General features: G+C 52.4%; 8 protein-coding genes across 8 annotated transcripts; 2 read left to right on the forward strand and 6 right to left on the reverse strand.

Annotated features, from left to right (window-relative positions):
* Window positions 1-373: 373 nt before the first annotated feature.
* MET1 (Uroporphyrinogen-III C-methyltransferase) lies at window positions 374-2038 on the forward strand (the record flags this gene model as incomplete). The annotated part of the gene is made up of 1 exon (XM_036643584.1): window positions 374-2038. One exon carries the CDS (start codon window positions 374-376, stop codon window positions 2036-2038), a length of 1665 nt encoding a protein of 554 aa, XP_036491009.1.
* Window positions 2039-5884: 3846 nt separating this feature from the next.
* CGCS363_v011736 (uncharacterized protein) lies at window positions 5885-6313 on the reverse strand (the record flags this gene model as incomplete). Its single annotated transcript, XM_036643585.1, has 1 exon — window positions 5885-6313. One exon carries the CDS (start codon window positions 6311-6313, stop codon window positions 5885-5887), a length of 429 nt encoding a protein of 142 aa, XP_036491003.1.
* A 1018-nt stretch (window positions 6314-7331) lies between these two features.
* CGCS363_v011737 (uncharacterized protein) lies at window positions 7332-7815 on the reverse strand (the record flags this gene model as incomplete). The annotated part of the gene is made up of 5 exons (XM_036643586.1): window positions 7332-7340; window positions 7393-7404; window positions 7467-7571; window positions 7622-7645; window positions 7708-7815. The coding sequence occupies 5 exons, from the start codon at window positions 7813-7815 to the stop codon at window positions 7332-7334; spliced, it is 258 nt and encodes an 85-aa protein (XP_036491006.1).
* Window positions 7816-9763: 1948 nt separating this feature from the next.
* CGCS363_v011738 (uncharacterized protein) lies at window positions 9764-11226 on the reverse strand (the record flags this gene model as incomplete). Its single annotated transcript, XM_036643587.1, has 2 exons — window positions 9764-10746; window positions 10809-11226. 2 exons carry the CDS (start codon window positions 11224-11226, stop codon window positions 9764-9766), a joined length of 1401 nt encoding a protein of 466 aa, XP_036490863.1.
* A 283-nt stretch (window positions 11227-11509) lies between these two features.
* On the reverse strand, window positions 11510-13105 carry pepDB (putative dipeptidase B; the record flags this gene model as incomplete). The annotated part of the gene is made up of 1 exon (XM_036643588.1): window positions 11510-13105. One exon carries the CDS (start codon window positions 13103-13105, stop codon window positions 11510-11512), a length of 1596 nt encoding a protein of 531 aa, XP_036490864.1.
* A 1088-nt stretch (window positions 13106-14193) lies between these two features.
* Window positions 14194-14820, reverse strand: POP7 (Ribonucleases P/MRP protein subunit POP7; the record flags this gene model as incomplete). Its single annotated transcript, XM_036643589.1, has 2 exons — window positions 14194-14630; window positions 14727-14820. The coding sequence occupies 2 exons, from the start codon at window positions 14818-14820 to the stop codon at window positions 14194-14196; spliced, it is 531 nt and encodes a 176-aa protein (XP_036490588.1).
* A 526-nt stretch (window positions 14821-15346) lies between these two features.
* Window positions 15347-16486, forward strand: CGCS363_v011741 (uncharacterized protein; the record flags this gene model as incomplete). Its single annotated transcript, XM_036643590.1, has 3 exons — window positions 15347-15412; window positions 15478-15693; window positions 15752-16486. The coding sequence occupies 3 exons, from the start codon at window positions 15347-15349 to the stop codon at window positions 16484-16486; spliced, it is 1017 nt and encodes a 338-aa protein (XP_036491302.1).
* A 414-nt stretch (window positions 16487-16900) lies between these two features.
* Window positions 16901-18023, reverse strand: CGCS363_v011742 (Protein NipSnap-like protein 1; the record flags this gene model as incomplete). The annotated part of the gene is made up of 2 exons (XM_036643591.1): window positions 16901-17385; window positions 17447-18023. 2 exons carry the CDS (start codon window positions 18021-18023, stop codon window positions 16901-16903), a joined length of 1062 nt encoding a protein of 353 aa, XP_036491301.1.
* Between the last annotated feature and the right edge of the window lie 826 nt (window positions 18024-18849).

Below are 18849 nucleotides of genomic sequence, written 5' to 3' on the forward strand. Positions count from 1 at the left end.
AACTGACCTTTTTTGCCCGGCGCATGATTGGGTTCCGCAATCGCAATTCGGGGTCTGGCGCTGGCGCTGCAAGGGCAAATGACAGTCCATGGGCGATTTCTATTTTTCTTGTTAGATATCTAATCACAGTGGCCAAGACGCCATTTTTGATCCTTTAACTCTTCGTCTTATGAGAGACCGACTTTATCACGGGCCTTTTCATCTTTTGACTTTTTGTCACTCAAAAGTTTCTCTTCGTGTTGCGCATGGTTGAGTACCTTACTGGAACTTCACCAATACACTCACCCACACGGGCGACAGGGGTTGTAAGACCTTTACCAACATCGTCTTCACCACCTCTCAGACAGACTCATAGGAGTCACACATAGCCAAAATGGCGACAACAACAACATCACTCCTCACAGCCCTCAACTGCAAAGGCAACACCCATCTCGTAATCGGCACAAATCCCCTCGCAGCAGCGCGCTGCACGCAATCCATCAACGCCGGCGCCACCCCCATCCTCCTCGCCCCAGACACCTCAGACCTGCACTACAACCTCCAAAAACGCATCGACGCAGGCGAGGTGGCATGGCACAAGAAGGCTTTTGAGGACACCGACCTCTTCACCCTGGGCCGGGACGAGGTCGACAACGTCGTCGACGCCGTCTTCGTGACCAGCGGCCCGCGCGATCCGCTCAGCGCGCACATCTCGGCGCTGTGCAGGCGCAACCGCATCCCCGTCAACGTGGTCGACGCGCCGCAGCTGTGCACGTTCTCATTGCTGAGCACGCACACCGACGGCCCGCTGCAGATTGGCGTCACGACGAATGGCAGGGGGTGTAAGCTGGCCAGCAGGATCAGGAGGGAAGTCGCTGCGGCGTTGCCGACAGATTTGGGTGCTGCGTGCGCGAGGCTTGGGGATGTGAGGCGGAGGATCCAGAGCGAGGATAGTCTGCCGGACGAGGTTGACGACTCTGTGGACCAGTCTGCGAGCTTCAACAAGCTTGTCACGGATGCGGATCTGGAAGCGGCGAAGAGCAGGCGGATGAGGTGGTTGAGCCAGGTTTGTGAGTACTGGCCGCTCAAGAGGTTGGCTGCTATCACGGACGAGGAGGCGGAGAGCGTGTTGAAGTCGTACTCTGCCGCGCTGCCTGAGACGGCTGGGAAGCCGCCTGCTGCTGGGCTTGGAACAGGGGCAAGCAAGCCGCCGCAGCAGGGCAGGATTATTCTTGCAGGAAGCGGTCCCGGACATCCCGATTTGCTTACGAGAGCGACGCACAAGGCTATCCAGACGGCGGATCTCATTTTGGCGGATAAACTTGTGCCTGCTGGTGTACTGGATCTCATCCCAAGGCGGACACCGGTTCAGATCGCGAGAAAGTTCCCTGGGAATGCGGATCAGGCGCAGGAGGAGTTGCACGAGCTTGCTCTGGCTGGTGCGAAGGAAGGCAAGACCGTGTTGAGGTTGAAGCAAGGCGATCCATTCATCTACGGACGTGGTGGAGAGGAGGTCGCATATTTCAGAGAGCATGGCTTCGGCGATCGTGTGACAGTCCTGCCTGGTATCACTTCGTCGCTCAGCGCGCCGCTGTTTGCCGGCATCCCGCCCACACAACGCGACGTTGCGGACCAGGTTCTGGTGTGCACTGGTACGGGCAAGAAGGGCAAGCCGCCTGCGCCGCCTGAGTTTATCGCTAGCAGGACGGTTGTGTTCCTCATGGCGCTGCACAGGATCGTTGGCCTGGTGAGGGAGTTGACTTGCCACCTTGAGACGGAGGAGCAGGTCGAAGGCGAGGAGAAGCCAAGGAGGATATTGTGGCCGAAGAATACACCCTGTGCGGTCATCGAGAGAGCGAGTTGCCCCGACCAGAGGGTGATACGGACAACGCTAGAGTACGTTGCTGAGGCTATTGAGTCTGAGGGTAGCAGGCCACCTGGGCTGCTTGTTGTTGGCAGGGCGTGTGAGGCGTTGTATGAAAAGGAGAAGGGGCGAACTTGGGCGGTCGAGGATGGCTTTAAGGGGTTCGATTTTGAGGAGTTACCCGGATTGTCATGAAACGATCTTGTCTTTGGAGTTTTGCGATATGGGTTTAGAAGGCAGTCTAGACAAAAGGCAACTTTGCATAGCTAGGTGTATGATTCCTTGATTCTAATGAGACCTGTCTGCAAATTTGTGTGCGAAGTGGGATTCATGTCTGCAGCCAACAATTTTCAATGTCGTTTTTCGGGTGAGAGAGCAGAATGAATGGTTGCAACCTTGGGCAAGAAGTGACATCTCTTTAATCTTAACTGGTTACACTGTCTCTATCGTTTTATCCATGTCTTTGGTGCTCAGGAACTCCATTCTAATTTCACAAGCCGAAGAAAACCGCATCCGTCGCCATCACCCAGTTGTTGAGACTGGATCATCTTCCCTCAGTGACCAACCGCACAGTTCCTGGACAATGATCACCATCAAAATTCCTAAGTCAAAGTCAGTATGATATTTCATGGGAGCAAATTAGTCAGGCATTCCCGACTTACCAAGAAATGCCCCAAAAACAAGATGGCTTGTCGTGCTTCGAGCCCACAACTTGTAACTTGTGACAAGTGCTGCTTTGGCTTGGTCTTTCTGCCTGGATCGATTCGTCTGACCATCCAAAAGCTCTAGGAGGCGATCTTTGTTGTGAAAGTCACACAACTTGACAACATCCCATGGGCTAAGGTCTGAGAAAGGCTGAGAGTCAGCCATGGGCTTGTGAAGCCAAAACTCCCCGATGTCGTTTTGTCCAGTCTTGATCGTCAGCATCGGCCTGTCACACGCGTAAGATGCGGTGAAATTGAGATCTGCTTCATGAACGAGTAAATGCTCAAGAATTTCGCCAGCCCATCTGAGCTTCGTTTGCCCCCGGATCTTGCTAAGCAGTGCTGCTAGAAAAATCGTCTCCAGCAGGCTCAAATGCCTTCTCGGGGCCGAAATGCAAAAGGGTTCAAATCCTGAGCATTTATCAACGACAAACTCTATCGCCGAATCAGGGGTGATTAGACCACGTTCTAGTACTGCTTGCACAATTTGAGGGCCTAAGTGGTCGTTGGGTGCTCTCGTGACAATCTCCCCCCAACCAGTAGAAGGCATGTGAGCGGAGACGGCGCAAGATATGAGCAATTGCGCTTGCGCCTGTAAGCTTTCAGTGATCGGCGCTTGTCGCAGCCACCAAAGAGGAAATTCTGCTTGGCCTCGATATGTGAGTAAGAAGACGGGAGACAGCAAATCGGTTCCATCGATGCGCGCTTGGGAGTCTCGGGAGCGTAGGTTTGGATGGATCGGTCGACAATGCTTAGCGGAACGTGCTCCACGACGTCTTGGTTCCACAATTGTCGAAGAAAAGAGAGAGCAGTTTCGAGAAATCAAAATGTCGAGGCTGTTCAAAAATACCCACGGCGCTTTATCCAGCTGTCCGGCCTCTCTCATTGCCAGAAGGTTTGGCACCCAGTCAGATTGATGCCGTCTCCTTAACCCATACACTCGATGAGCAAGACAGATGGTTTGGGAAAAAGCTTCTTTTGTGTTGAATGAACCCACAAATGATTCCATTTCTGTTTTAACTTTGGGCTGCAGTAGAAATTCCTGGACTGAACGATGAGTGAACTCGAAGCCCCAGGTTGCAGATTTACCAGCTTCAATCAACCCCCTGGAGCACCGGATTAATCGCCTTTGGCAATTTAAGATTTTATTATGATCGTATGATGGAAATCGATTGAAGAAGAAGTCTGGGCGTGGATCCTCTTCGTATGGCCCCAACAATGTAAAGGCGAGAGCGTCGAAGGCAAGTTTCCAGTGGCTCGATTCAATCATGATCAACAACAGTTTGTAGACTTCTGGCTTGTCCCGACGTGGCAGCGACTTGATGTGATGTTCGAAAAGAGTGTCGAGCTCGTCTGGAAGCGAATCTATTTTCTCAGCTAAGTCGTTCAAGCAGCAGCCATCATGGAGCTTCTCGCACAGGTCACGAACGACAAGCACAACCCAGATAAATACGCCCTGTGCATTTTGTGAAGAATTCTTTTGTGAATTTTTGTATGACCAGGGATACATGAGAGGTCCCCCTTACTCTAACTACCCCCTATATATCTAACCGCCCCTATTAACTACTACTACGCTATAGCGATCGTATATATATCCTTAAGTTCTTTTAATAGGGCGTTATACTTTAATAATATAAGATATTTAATTTAATTAACGTCGTATAGTTTATTTATCTTAAAGTTTATTTTAATATATTTAAAATATCTCTATATTTTAGTTTAATAATATATTATTTTATTAAGGTATACTAGTAAAAAATAATAGTATATTTAATACGTTATTAAGCTTTATATTAGGGGACTAAGTTATATATATAAAAATCTATATACTTTATTTTAGTTCTTTTAGGTAATTATAAAGAAGCTATTACTACTTTTGAAGTAGTAATAGATAGTGTTAACGTAGTATAGTGATAATATCTTAATATTAAAGGAGTAATAAGTTATAGTAGTATAAAGAGGGAGATACTTACCCCTTAGTAATTCGCGCTCTCTTTATATACCCCTATAAGTAGCTATAGAGGTTTCTCTACTATCCTAGCCCTCGAATATTTCCCCGTGAGAGTTATACGGTAGTTAACAAGGTGCGCCTCCAGGCGGCAAACTGCGGAAGAAAAGTTAGAAGGGAAGAAAGAAATACGCCCTGTGCTTTTTCCACAATCAGCCGGGCTAAGTTGTCAAATTGGGCCTCTTGGGAAATCTTTTCCAGTCGTTCTTCAACACACAAGATCATGTCTTGCTTTGTGAGGTCGTGAAGGCGAAGTCTTGCATTGTCATCGAACTCGTCCATAAATTGGCTGTACTCACGGCTAGAAACGCAGAATTTGACGTTTCCGCCACTCTTCTGGGCCCATCTTTTGATGACGTGAGACAAATCTCTAAAAGAGAAATCCGGCGTTTCTTGAAGTTCATCCAGCCCGTCAATACAAAAGAAAAAGCGATACGATGAGGTGCTGTCTTTTGAATTGCAGATCAGCCTCTCTAATGCATCGATGCATTCTTGGTCAGTGATCAATAACTGTCTCTGTGTATGCCATGGTAAGGCTAAAGCCTCGTTCCAACGGGAACCAAAAGCGCTAGGGAGCAGCTCCGGAGATGATCGGAATACGTCGCATAACAATGAACGGCTGAGCCCAGCCAACGACTTTTGCAAACGGTTGCCGGAATTCGAGAAAAAGAATTTGCCTGTGGCTAGTTTCTTGTCATTGTCCTCTGTGACGCAAGATTTGTTAGCCTTCTGTCTGTCAAAACTGCAGTGAACGAACGCCGTACCTGCCCAATCCGCCAGAGGATTGGTAATGTTACCGCGTGTACACAACCCCTTCATTAGTGTCGACTTGCCGGCTCCAAGCTTGCCTGATATGTGGAAAATTCCATTTCCCCACGAAATCCAATCCGCAAACGATTTTTGGCTTTGTTGGCGATTTTCATTTTCCACTTCTAAACGCAGACTTTTGAACCTTTCTAAATGCTGGGTGTTGATGAACGCCCCGTCCTCTATCCAGCGGAATCCAGACGTTGCTCCTATGGCAATCGTCTCAAAACGCTCATGCATGCCGTCGAAGGCGATACCTATGAGAAAAGATTCCAGTGCAGTTTGATGGATGACAGCTTCAGGGGTACTGATGAACTTATTGAGTTGATCTTGGACTTCTTTGCTGAGGGACGTGACCTGAACACCTTGCCGGAGATTCGCGACATGACTTTCGACTTGCTTCAGCTTTTCGGTGTCCTTTTCGGTCTTCTCCAACAGGTGTCTGATCGCAACCACTATTTTCGTGCTTGAAAACAAATTTTAGCCAATTTCCAAGAAACTGAAAGAAGCGAACGGGAAACTTTACCTGCGTCTTTGGTTGAGCTGGGCTTCAAACTGGCTTCTACATGACTCGAGTCTCTTCTCCAACATCTCCTTATCTGTTGAGCGCCAGAGATTCTTCGCGGCAGACTTCAGAGACTGCCACTTGGAAGACCGGTCTGCGGGCTTTAATCTGTCAAGAACAACCAGAAGGTCGCGAGCGAGCTTCTGACAATCTGTCGCCAGATCAAAAAGCTCCTTGTCATCTCCAATGAGATCGGGAGAATCGGGATCGAGAAGGTCGTCGCAGTGCTGCTCCAGCTGAGTTGCATACTTCTCCAAGTTGATGTTGTCGTCCAGTCCGCCAGACTCGGAGTCGTGGATTTCTTTGGCGGTTTTCAGGACTTTGGCGGCGATTTCGATGAAGGGAACGATGTTCGCAACTAGGCCGAGGGCTGTGAGAGGATCCATTGTGCCAGACAATGGTGATGGTGATGGTGATATTCGGGTCTCTCAAACGATCTGCTAGTAAGGATTTCTACGAATATAGTCATGTAGCTCTCTAGTGACTTTGCTGCTTTATAATGATTTGCAGAAGCAAGGAACGAGATGTGTCAGTCCTCAGGAATGATGACCGTTTCATCATTTGGCCTTCGAGTCTTTTATAAGCTGCTACCATCTTTGATATAATGGTTTCGACCGTCAAATTGGCTTTTAAGAATTCTGGTCCTTCTGTTTGCCTGATGAGTACTTGGCCTGAAACAGCCTGGAAAGAGAATTTCACTCATTGACCCAGACTTCCAGTCCAGACACCCGCACAAAGGCTTGGTGCAAAACTCAATATGAATGAAAGCTAGGTGTGGTAAGATTTGATTCGTCCATCTGATCCATCAAGCTCGTGCAACAAAGCATATGTGAAAAGGGTCCCATACCTCCAGTCTGGAAAGAGCGCTGTTACTCAAAGGGCACGGCTATGCATAAGAACATGACCATAAGCACCTCGCTATCATATCTACAATCTTTATCGTTATGCTGATCGGTAAGTAGCGATCTCAATATAAACACACAAAACTCTCAAAGTCCCTTTTGGTCACGTCGCGTTCCAGTCATATCTCAGCTTCTCGACTAGTAACAACTTCGTCGCGTCGCACCTCGTCCATGACAGGAATCCCTCCCTTGGAGATGCGCATTTTCCATGCCGACTTCTTGTATATTTAGTATGCGAGATCCGGCTATGGTTTGATTTGTGGATGGTGCCAGTCGCTGTTATTAGCAATGGAATCGAGGCGGGCCGCCGGGCATTGGAACATAGCACACTTGAGGTCGGAACTTTCTCTTGCTAACGACACCGTCGTTACTATTCTAGGTTCTATCAATTGCCATGCACCTTGCGCCTCTATTGCTATGCCGTAAAGACTTCAGCCACAACAAGAACATTCTAATTGCTCTCCGAGCAACTCCTTTGTAGAGCCACGCGCGCTCGAGCTGCTTAGTCGCACTATGAAAGTTAATAGGCACTCTTTCATCACGGTAAGCCAGTGGCAACTTACGCAGTAAACAGACTGTGGGTTCAGTTTGTCAGCAATCAAGTGGTTAGATGCGAAATGGCAAATAGGGAACTTACACCTCCGGTGCAGGACTGCGAGGCATCTTCCCGGTCTCTAATGCTCTGCGGGGAGAAGCATGCTCCTCGGAACGTCGGGAAATCTGCTGACTGAGTGTTCTTGCACTTTGGAAATACTTAGCAACATGTTGTCAAGTAGAACAACTGCTACTCACGCAATAAGAGTTGGCTCCCTTTCCCTAGACGCGGAGACATGTCAGTGGTGATCGTAGTGCAGAGCAGGTGAGATTGAGATACACACCTCACATGTAAGTGCAGCATCGAGACCTTGTCCACCGTTACAGTATTTCTGGAGGGCATTTACGGCCAAAGCCTGAGCCAGCAGAACGGTGATGAAAGAAGCCTTCATAATTATCAACTGAGGAAGAGTAGACTGTAAAATAGCTGGTGAATTGGATGATGCAACCTGTGTGATTCGAAGCATTCCACGGGAGAAAATGCGTATTTATGTTAGTGTTAATCCAAGGCTGACAAAAGCCCAGTAACAGAGTCATGCGCAGTGTCATCTAACATACTTTCTCTTGATTCAGCACCCGTGTCTCAGGCAGGGGCGAAGTGGAGTGGATTGAGCTAGCCTGAGGGGATCAGACAATCTGGGCACCCACTACTCATGAACTGTGCGATTGATCTCAGCCATATTTGATGAGGCAGATGTTCATCCCGTCGGCTGTTCATCAAAAGATCGTCTGAAGTAAGTTCTTGTCGTTCTTGGCTTCCGGATATTCCAGGCTTGCATACCTCAACAGTGGTTATCATACGATATCAGGGACCCTTTTCTAGACCGACTTTGAACAACCCCACACATCAGCCCGGACCCCACGATCCGCAACGGTGCAACTCTATGTGGTACCCATGCTCTGCCCCAGTCGTTATGCGAAAGCGAAGACGGCTCGGACGGACATGCGGACATAACGAGAAACAAGCCTGGTCTAGATTCTTAACGTCAGGTCGCTGCTTTGATAAGCTCTGTGAAGAATACCTACACAGTAGGTGCTGTTTTCGAAATCTCATAGAAGCTAGGGATTTTTCATACTTATACTTGCTCGCGATAACATAGACCGAAATCTGTCTCCCACAAGTGACGATAGTTTCAAACATGGTACCTTGAGAATTTCAACAAGTTACGTCCATTCTTCTTCTTTTTCTCAAACTTACTAGTACTTATCACTAGCAGTGACTTGGTTGGAAACCGTCCCGTGGTCGGTTTGAAATGGCCTTGAAAGAGAAGCTGGCATGGCTGACATAGGGCGTATGCAGCGCTCCCCACAAAGCAAGTAAACTTGTCAAGTTCAATCAATCAATCAATTAATTATAAAGCTATTACTAGTCAATCAAGTCAAATTTGAGGCTTAAACTTAATTAATTACCTTAACTCTTTTAATAGGGGGGGAGGGGAGCTACTAAGACTTATAAAGCCTGATAGGGGGGCCTTAGGGACCTAGAAAAGTCCGGAAAATCGTTAATCCAGCCTAACTCTCAGCCCCAAAAACCCAGCTCCAGGGCCCCCCTTTCAGCCCCCCTTCCAGCCCCCCTTCCAGCCCCCCTTCCGGGGGCCTCCCCTCCAGGGGCTACCCTCCTAAGCCCTAACCTTCTAGACCCTACCCTCTAAAGCCCTCCCCTCTAGAGCCCCCTCTAGAGGGCCCCCCTCTAGCCCCCTCTAGGGCCCCCCCTCTGGAGCCCTCACCTATATATAGGGAAATTTGCTAATTAATTGCAATTAATTAGCAATCAATCAAGTATAGCATCGCGATGTGGCAATCAAGTTAATTATGGGCCTCAAACTTAATTGATTGCCTTGTGCGAGACGGTAGTCGGCCGGGCCCGGGCCCGAGGCCCGAATCCCGGCCCGAATCCCGCCTTTACGTAAGGGATCGGCCACACCACTTTGTAGCCAGCCGCGCCCGGTGCTCGTAGCTAGATTAATCAAGCCACTTCACGCACCTTGGGGTGGGCGCTGGGCGTATGCACTGGTGGCCGTTCCTAATGCCTAGTACAAAGAACATCATGGCCTAAGATCGATAACCAGCTGGTCGACGAAGTTTCGTCCAGACATCACAATAAAATGAAGGAGATTAATGATTGTTCAAACATCACGACGAGATGTTACTTTTTCCAAGACCTTCGAATTGATTCAGACGCCCTCCATTTTAGGCAGCCGATGGTGTCCAGGCGTGTACTTCGAGCTGGTACCGCGTAGTGCTGCATATGTTAGATCTGATTAAAGCTTGAAGTATCTACTCGCACATTAAAACTCGATTGTTAAGAAAGATGCAAGGGATGGTGATGAATTACCGATCCTACTGCTCCCATGGTGAGTTCGCCTCGCTATGGGCGTCGCTGACGGTGAATGATGCATCTCGGCAAACCCAATTACTTCCGTCATAGCAACGAATTTGCTGATAGTCTGTTCTTTTCTCTTTATCCGAAGCATGTTCAGCCCAACTTGAATCTAGCAGCTCAAGGTTCGGTATAGGCTGGTCTATCTGCGTGGTCAACAATGCCAAGCGAACATTTTGCGCATCCGCCATCTCGTAGAATCTATCGAGATTTTCGATGCTCGAACAGTCGCAGAGAAGTACATATCGCAAATGCGGCAGAATCTCGCTCTTGAACTTGATGATGTCGCTAAGTAACTTCTCGTCTGGTTGCCCAATGGTGGACGTTTGCCCAAGGTGACCATGGTCACTGTCATGCTGATGAGCGCGTTCCCTCACGCCTTCTAACATGAGCACTTCCAGATTTGGCGCGAGAACATGCTTCAACATCGGGCGCAAGTTTGTGCTCCCAAGGTAATTCACAAAGAGTGCTTGGGGGTCGACCAGAAGCTGCTTCATAGCTGTGAACTCTTCGAAAAGCATCGGACCCCTGAAATCATAGTGCGAAACAGACGATCTCCAAGACATCTCAAGAGTCTCGAGGGTTTCTTTGCATCCCGATAGTAGAGAAACAAAAGAGCTCCTGCAGAATGATAGCTCACGGTGGTGGCGGAATCGGAAGCTCTGAAGCGACGAGGCTCGTGACAAGAACTTCCCAAGACTTGCGACGTGGATGTGGCAGTCGTCAATTTCCATGTGCCTGAGAGCCTCCATAGGAAAGGGCTCAGCGGGATGTTTTCTGAATGCTGAGAGGTCCAAGTGTGCGAGTTTCAGGCGGGCAAGAGTTGGTTGGCTGAAGTAGACGGAGTCTTGTGCGTGGATCTTGTACAGAGACGCCGTCTCTTCGACCTCGTTTGACTGGACTGCATCCACGTGCCTGCAAGCATCGAGGATAGCAAACTTGACTGATAATTTTCGAGTTAGCCTGATATTTGTGGAAGAGTTTGATGTATTGACGTGCAGCTACTGAGTTTTGGTTTCAAACGTATGCCGGCGTTGAGTTCTTCTCTTCTCTCCGTGTCGGCAGTCTTGACAGTTCCACAAGCATGCTCGACGTTGATGGCTTCGAGGTTTGGTAGCTCAAGGCTAAGTAGCTCTCGAAAGCCGCTCTCATCCATCTCGTCGATATTCAGAACACTGATGAGCTGGCAAATGTCTGGGAGCCGTCTAAGTAGGTTAACAAGCCCGGCCAAGTCGCAACAAGTTTGCCGTTTGGTCCACACCTTGCGGTAGAACACGGGTGTAACCAGGCTGTAGATTGCTTTGTTGCTCTCCATCAGCTGTTTGAGGTGCCGTGTTTCAAGGTGTGAGATGATCATCGTGAAGAGCTCCGATGGGACATTCAGAAAGCCCATGGAGGAACAGAAGGCTGGACTAGGGGCCATAATTCTAACCACTAAAGTTAACTCAAATGGCGCGATGGAGGTCAGCACATTCGAACAATCTGCTGATAAGCACTCCTCACAATTGCTAGACAATCCAAAACAAAGCTGAAGTTTGCGGTCTGGATTCGTTCGAAGAAGGCAACAGGATTATGTAATTAGCAGCTGAGACCTTGTTTGCTTCTTTCTTTCCCAATCTGGCCCCTTGCATTGTCACGAGGCCAAATCCTATTGGTGATTACTTGTATTAGATAGTCTACGCAAACGACCCCTATTGATCGTTGATCTAGTAGCGAGGACCTTGCACAAACATGCGGTTCCTCAGGCTCCTCTTCTTCCTCATGGGGTTCGCAGGCTGCTTCCAGATGGGCTGGTCGGGGTCATACCCAACCAAGCAGTTCACAGTCTCGGCGCCCTCTCCAGCATCATTAATCTCGCTACCGACCGGGTTGCGCCACTGGCCACTGAGCTTGATGTACCCATCCAGAGCAGCCGTCATCGCCTTGCCGAGCTCAAGAGCCTTGGACGCTCGGCTGTGGGAGTAGTACGTCAGCAGCGAGCTCGCCGTCTCGCGGTCCCCGCTCTCGATAAGCAGCTTGGCGCTCGTCTCGACCCAATCAATGTCGCTGCGGCTCTGGTTCTCGAAGCCCGTGAGCATCTGCGTGACGATGGGGTGGAACGTGTCGGGCTGCGAGCACATGTAGTACAGCACGCGCTTGAAGATGCGGCCGGCAAACTCGCTCGCCTCCTGCAGCTGGTAGTCCGGGTTCAGGAAGCTGCCAGAGGCGCCGGTGGTGAGGTAGCGGTGCTCGCCGAACTCGGAGGGGATGCTGCTGACGCCGAGCCACCACGGGACGAAGGGCGCGGCTACGGAGCCGGTGGGAGCGTTCCAGATGCGCAGCAGGTCGCGGTCGATGCCGTCCTTGAGGGACACGATCTGCCCGTAGCCGGCCTCGTCATCGGAGATGCGCTTGTCGCGGACGCGCTCCATGAGCTTCTCCTCGGTGACGGGGGCCATCTCGAGGGTGGCGTTCTCGAGCGCGGCCTGGGACATGAACTTGAAGCCGCCGTCGCGGGCGGTCATGTTCTCGCCCTTCTCGCCATAGGCGTTGAAGATGTTGAACGGCTCGCCGCTGCTGGCATTCCACCACCCCTGCTCGACGGCGAAGGAGACGATGTTGTCGGAGCCCATGTAATCGGAGCTGTTGGCGAAGTCGGTCGGGAAGTCCTCGATGTAGCCGGGGTACAGCACGCGGACCTCGTCGGTCTTGAGGCGCTCGGCGGCCCACAGCTTCTGGCCGCCGGCCATCTCCCAGACGACCCAGCCCTCGTCCTTGTCGGCGATGAGGTGGGTGTTGCCACCGTAGGTCGCCTCGCCGTACTGGTTCATGAGCTCGCCGATGATCTCGACGCCCTCGCGCGCGGTCCTGGCGCGCTCCATGACGATGCGCGCGAGGTCGCTGTACTGGATGCCGTGCTGCGGCGTCGGGGTCATGTTGACCAGCTCGTCGCGGTTCTGGGCCCAGACGTCGCGGACGGTGACGCCGTTCTCGTTGAGGCCGCCGTTGGTGAGCGGCGCGGGGAAGCCCTCGAAGTCGGAGTACTCCATCGACAGGTAGCGGTAGGTGTGGCTGACCTGGGGGATGGTGAAGAGCTCGCCCGGGATGCTGGCCTTGTCCGTGACGCCGACGGTGATCGTCGCGTTGGAGGCGTGGTCGCGGGCGGGAAACAGCTGGAGCCAGTGGGAGGAGACCTCCTCGCCGGTTCCGCCGACCATGACGCTGCCGTCGGCGGTGAGGTCCTTGCCGACGTAGAAAGCGTAGCTTGCGGAGGCCGGCCCGGCGAGGGCGGCCATCAGCACGGCAGAGGTTTGGAACATCATCTTGCCCGCTGGTTTAGAACGGAGATGGCTCTTGGCTGAGGGAGAGAGGGTTGAACGGGAGAAAGAAAGAGACTTTCCACCCCGCGACGGCTCAAGAGAGAAAAGAGAAAATGCGAGGCGGGGCCTCAATCCCCCTCTTTGGTATTCATTGCCGGCCGGGACTGAATGATGTCAAAAGGAAGCGCCGACGTGACTCTCGGGTTGTCGTACCCCACACCGAAATTTCCGGTATCGCTAGCGGTGAAGATAAACGGTGCCAAGGGCCGTAATAAACACTGCTAATTCACGTCGATAAGTGCGTGGAAGACAGGGATGATCTTGTTTCTCGTAAGATGACCCCAACGACGCCCTTGTCTCTGGGGAAACAATTCCCGCAATTCCCATTTGAGTAAGCGACTAAAGTTTCCCGATTGGAACTCCGCGTGGTTCGGCGTCTCTCCGATCGAACACGACTTGACCGCAGAGAGGGGCCTTGAACTAATGGGCACCAGCGCCTCACAACGGTTCTGATTGAGCAACGCATTCATCTCATCGAATGCCTCTACTATGCCCCCTAAAGTGAAGCTTCGAGTTTGAGAAACACATCAGTCTGCTGTTACCGCATCATCATAGCAATATCGATGTCTATATTCTAGCACTTACCTCAAGAATGAGAATTCTGAGTCGAATGAAGGGCGGTTTGTTGGGATGAATGTGAGGGATCGCAGACGTAAGCAATGAGGGTTACAGAGGCCGTCCCGGAGACTTGCCATGGATCTTCCTCCCCAGATCCACTTCCAACGTCGCCAGAACATCAGAAACGACGGAGGTGAAGAAAATCTGGGTGTCTCGGGTTAGGAGGTTTATGGGGATAAACGTAAATTAAAGCTTGTCAGCTGGGTATCGTGGCGGTTCTATTCGGACATCCACCGGCTCCTCCTTTCCCATCAACGCCTTCGCGTCGTCTTTCCAATTGCTCCTGATAATATCTCGCTTGTTCTGAGGCATCGTCGACGATATTTCGATATTGAGCCCCCTCTCATAACGCCCTCATGTCTCTCTCCACTCGCATCGAGAAGTCCTCTATCCATACCGCTTCCATACCTCCCTCACCTCAACTTCACCGTAACCTCCAAACAGCTGACACTCCTCACCCTGCTCTCACCTCCAAACCCATCGTCATCCTCTTCGACAACGACATCATCCACCGTGCCCACCGTCCTCGTCCTGATCTCAACGACACAATCCCCCTGCTCCTCAAACCACGCCGCCACGCTGAGGACCTTCTCCACCGCCTTGCCTGTCCCCAGCACAACCGCCTCGCCCTCCGCCTTGGTGCCTCCATCACGGTGAAGCAGATCCACCCGCTGCGGCAGCGACATGCCCTTGGTGGAGGGAACGTTGCCCTTGAGCGCCCTGTCGAGCTGTTTCCTGACGCGGGAGACAACGGCCATGAAGGGCGTCGATGAGGAGACGTAGATGAGTCGAGACTTGGAGGAGATGGGCTGCTGGCTGCGCGGGAGGGCGCGCTTCTGGATCTTGCTGCCTAGGGTGGTGTTAGCTGAGACGGGCGATGAGATGGGGGATGGGGTGAAACGGGAGGACAAGAAAGGAAGGGTGAAATGAGGGATGTTGCAAGTACCTTGAGGCAGACGAGGAAGCTTGTCTATTGACACATCTTTCTTTGATGAGGAATCGCTCTTGCCAGGTTGGCTCTTGGGGTGAGTCGGCGCCATTGTAGGCAGAAGTGAGTCTGGGTGAGCTGAGGCGGTAGCCTGCTGCTAGTTTCTGCTGTATTTCTTCTTTATGATGCCGTGGTCAGAAGCCTGGTATGGCTCGGGTGTATGATATGGGGAATTGTAAGTATTGTTCCCTAATATTGGGTTGGTCTAACCCAGTCAATCAGTATTAGCTGAAGATAGAAGCTGTGATGAAGATGAAAATACATGTTCAATGGGTGCCTCACTCGCCGCCAGGAACGCAAAAAGTGCAAAAGAGTGGGTCCACATGCACCCGCACCGGTGCAGCATCTGCAGCTCCAGCAGGCCCCTGCTCGAGCCCACTAGCGCGCGTCAACCCACTGACCCCAGACCTCCCACGATGACGAACTACAATGCGAAGCTCCAACATCCAACCATGAGCTAAAACACCAGACACCTCAATTCGTTACGCCCGCCGCGGCTCCTTTGCAACCTCCAGCCTTGCTGCCTACGAGCACCTCGATCAAACCACATATACCTCTCAATTCAGCAGCAGGCAGTCATGTCTATAGCAATCTGGCCTCCCGTGGCCCCTGACCAGCTCGCCCTCAAAACGGAGGAAACCCTCGTACGTCTCCCAGACTCCCAAGCTCAAAACTTCCCTCAACCTGTCGCGAAGACGCTGTCGCATAGATCAAGATGCTAATCAGGATCGACCCAAAGAAGCGCGAGCTAGAATGGATCGTCAACGAAACCCACACAATCCTCAGCGACATCCGCCACGGCCTGCAAGACTGCTACGCCCTCCTCGCGCCAATCGACCCGGGCAGCACCCTCGTCATGTCCACGCAGCGTAACGAGCGCGTCAAAGGCACAGTAACCCGCGTCGGCACAAGGATAGTAAAAGGCGTACGTCTCCCATCCATCCCTCTAACTCCCCCCTCAACTGACAATCAACCCTCTCCAGGCCGTCAACCTCCAGCTCAAAACCCTCCCAACCCAAACCATTGCCCTCGACCCCTCGCACCCAATCCACATCGCCGCTCTCGAGACGATCCACACCCACCTCACCGAATGCATCGACCTCCTCTCCCTAACCTCCACCCCGCAACCCTCCTCGAACCCCTCCCAGCTCGCCGCCCAACTGCGCATCCTCTACGCCTCTCTGACCGAGTCCTCCGCCCTCCTCCGCGGCCCGCCTCTCAACGCCTCCGATCCCGCCTGGCAGTCCGACTCCTGCCCGCCCATCCACTTCGCGCCGCCCCTCGGGCCCAACATCTCCGTCCACTTCTCCCTGCAGGAGTCGTCCCTCGTGCTCTGGCTGCGCGCCCTCGAGCCCGTGGACGCGCCGCCGAGCTTCGGCACAAAGCTCGGCCTGGCGCTCGGCACCGTCAGGAGGCTGGAGCACGATGAGATGGACCGCCCGTTCCGGTTCGCGTATAGTAGCATCACGGACGGCGGGGAGAAGCACAAACACGGCGGGGCGCATCCCAGGAGCGGGCAGACCAGTGTCAGCGGGCTGGGTACGCCGTCGAGTAACGGGGAGCCGAACGAGGTCTACGTGAGGGAGAAGGTGAGGGTTGAGAGCTTGCCTGATCCAAACCTGATGAGTCTGTCGGCCAAGCTGGTTGCGTTGGGGCACACTTTGGCGGGCGCGAGGAGGAATCTTGCTGCAGTAATGGGAGAGGAGGTCGACGAGTGAGCATTGTACATTAAATTAAGCATCGCATTGGTGGATCAAAATGGCACTCTGGCCTTGGTCATAGCATTTGAGGTTATACCCTGGCGTTTGGGAACGGATGCATTTACTCAGGCTACAATTTTGAATTCCTATGTTTATGTGCTGGGTTTACCAGAATTCTGTACACTTATAAGCCCTTAGCAACCCGTGGTAATCCATGCAGACCAAACCCGATGGCCCTGGCCGAGCTTTCGTGACGGGTATGCCTCCATGCGCTTACTACCAGCGCGTGAAGTAAAGGCCAACGGAAGTAATCCCTTGGCACTAATCGTACGTGCATCGACGAGTTAACGATGGTGTGATAATTCGACATGTGCGACGTCGGGTTCCGATAGCAGGCAAGAAAATACGACAGACACCATGTCTGATGCCGTCTTACGCAGTAGGCGACCAAGGCATGGGGACAAGGATCCGTGACTTCATCGTCTGAATAAGAGGAACAGTCTTGTGAACGGTCTCGCTCCAACCCTCAACGCTCCAGCTCTTCTCACGACGGATCTTGCGCTCCTCCAGGTTGGCAAATTGCCAGAGGTGGTGCACTGTGTTGAGATCTCCGATCTGCACGAACCAAGCGCCGACGCCCTCCATGACCTCACGTCTGGCCTTCAGGCCCCGTCTCCAGTGGGTCTCCCACTCAAGCAGGTTACCGGGGTGCAGAGTGTAGGATCGCAGCTCAAAGACGCCGCCAAGCTGGCGGGGAGGCGTCGTGGGCCAGAAGGAGAACTCCTGCATAAGGGATGTCTTCTTCGAGGTGATCAAGCTCTTGAGCTTCTTGTCGAACGCGGCGAACTCGGGGTGGGAACCAATGTTGTGGATCGACTCGTGGTAACCCTGGTATCTCTGGTACTCCCAAATATGGACTGTTTAAGCTAATATTAGCAGCTGTTTCGGTCGTGCCTGAGCTCCTTGAAAGTGACATACCAAAAGTGTTGCAGTCGCCAACCTCAGTCCTCCAGCTTCCCACCAGATGGACCTTGTTCTCCGGCATGGAGGCCATGCGCGGGTACCAGTTTCCTACGAGCTCGGTGTACTCGTCGACCTTGTCAGGCTTGACCTCGTGGAAAACGATCGAGTGAACGTATTTGCCTCGGGCAAGGACTTGACTAAAGCTAGCCTCGAGCTGCGCATCGAGCTCGCGACCTTCCTTGGTACCGTAGATGAGGTTGGTCAAGGGCCCGGCCTTCCGCGGAGGCTCCTGGGTGGCCTCGGCCTTCTGTCCTGAAGTAGCAATCACAGATGAGATGCCGTCCTTAGCGGACTCAGAGGCGGAGGGGGGAGGAGAGGACTGATACGCACTTGCTTCCCGTTGCTTCTGCTGCTCGACCAACTGCTCTCGGAACTGCTTCGATTTCTCGTTGAAGGAGGCGACGCTTTGAGGGGCGGCGCTGACGTCGGCCATGGAGGGCACCTTCAGCTGCTGGCTCGTGGTAGAGAATGCTCGCAGCGCGGAACGCGGGGTCACCGCGCCGGCAGCTCGCACCAATGGACGGCTCAGCATTGCGAAAGGTGTTGGAGGAAGAGAGGTAGGTGTAGATGAAAGGGTGGGATTGGTGGTTGGTGATGACGAGGTGACCTAGAGGTGTCTTGTCTGCTGCGAGAGGTATGTCGTCCGTCGGGTCCGACAAAGAAGGACAAACAAGCTCTTTGTTTGCAGGTAACAAGCCTCTGGCACGGGAATGTGGAAGGAGGAAAGGAAAACGATATTCGATATGTCTCGATCGGCAAGAAGCAGGAAGCACCCGAGAGCAGGGGTTTATTGGTACTGGAGCACAGAACGGGAAGCAAGTCGGCGTGCAGCGGCGGCGGCGACGGGCGGAAGGTGTTGGTGGCCTGGTCTCTGGTAGCAGAACAGCGGTATGGTGGTAGTAGCTGGTGGTAAGGTACGGATAGGTAGCTGGGGAGAGGAGGTGCTTGCTTGTTTGTGGTCGAGGTGGTGGTCGAGACCGTGCTTGCGTCTTAGGGAAGCGGCAGAATGGTAGACTAGGCAAATGGGACGAATGTAATTGGACGAGTACGGGCTGATGGTCGGCCTACAACCGTGCGACCTGAGTGTCTTTGAACGTGCTTCCCCCGCACTTTTGAGGGAGGGATGGGAGGAGAGAGCGCAACGCAATGCAGAGACAGCTTCAGGTAGGAGGTGTGGCAGGCGTCTGTTTGGTGGTGGTGGTGGTGGTGTGTGTGAGTGTAGTGTGAGGTAGTGTAGTGTGGCAGGAAGGACAAGACGTGGGAGAAATGTGACACAAGGGAGGAGGACGTTTTGGCTGCTTGCTCTTTGCCTGCTCGGCTACGACGTGCCCTTGAGTTCCTGCTGCTTGCCTGCAACT

Source organism: Colletotrichum siamense (genome assembly GCF_013390195.1).
Source record: "Colletotrichum siamense strain Cg363 chromosome Unknown KSG_Cg363_contig08, whole genome shotgun sequence".
NCBI lineage: Eukaryota > Fungi > Ascomycota > Sordariomycetes > Glomerellales > Glomerellaceae > Colletotrichum > Colletotrichum siamense.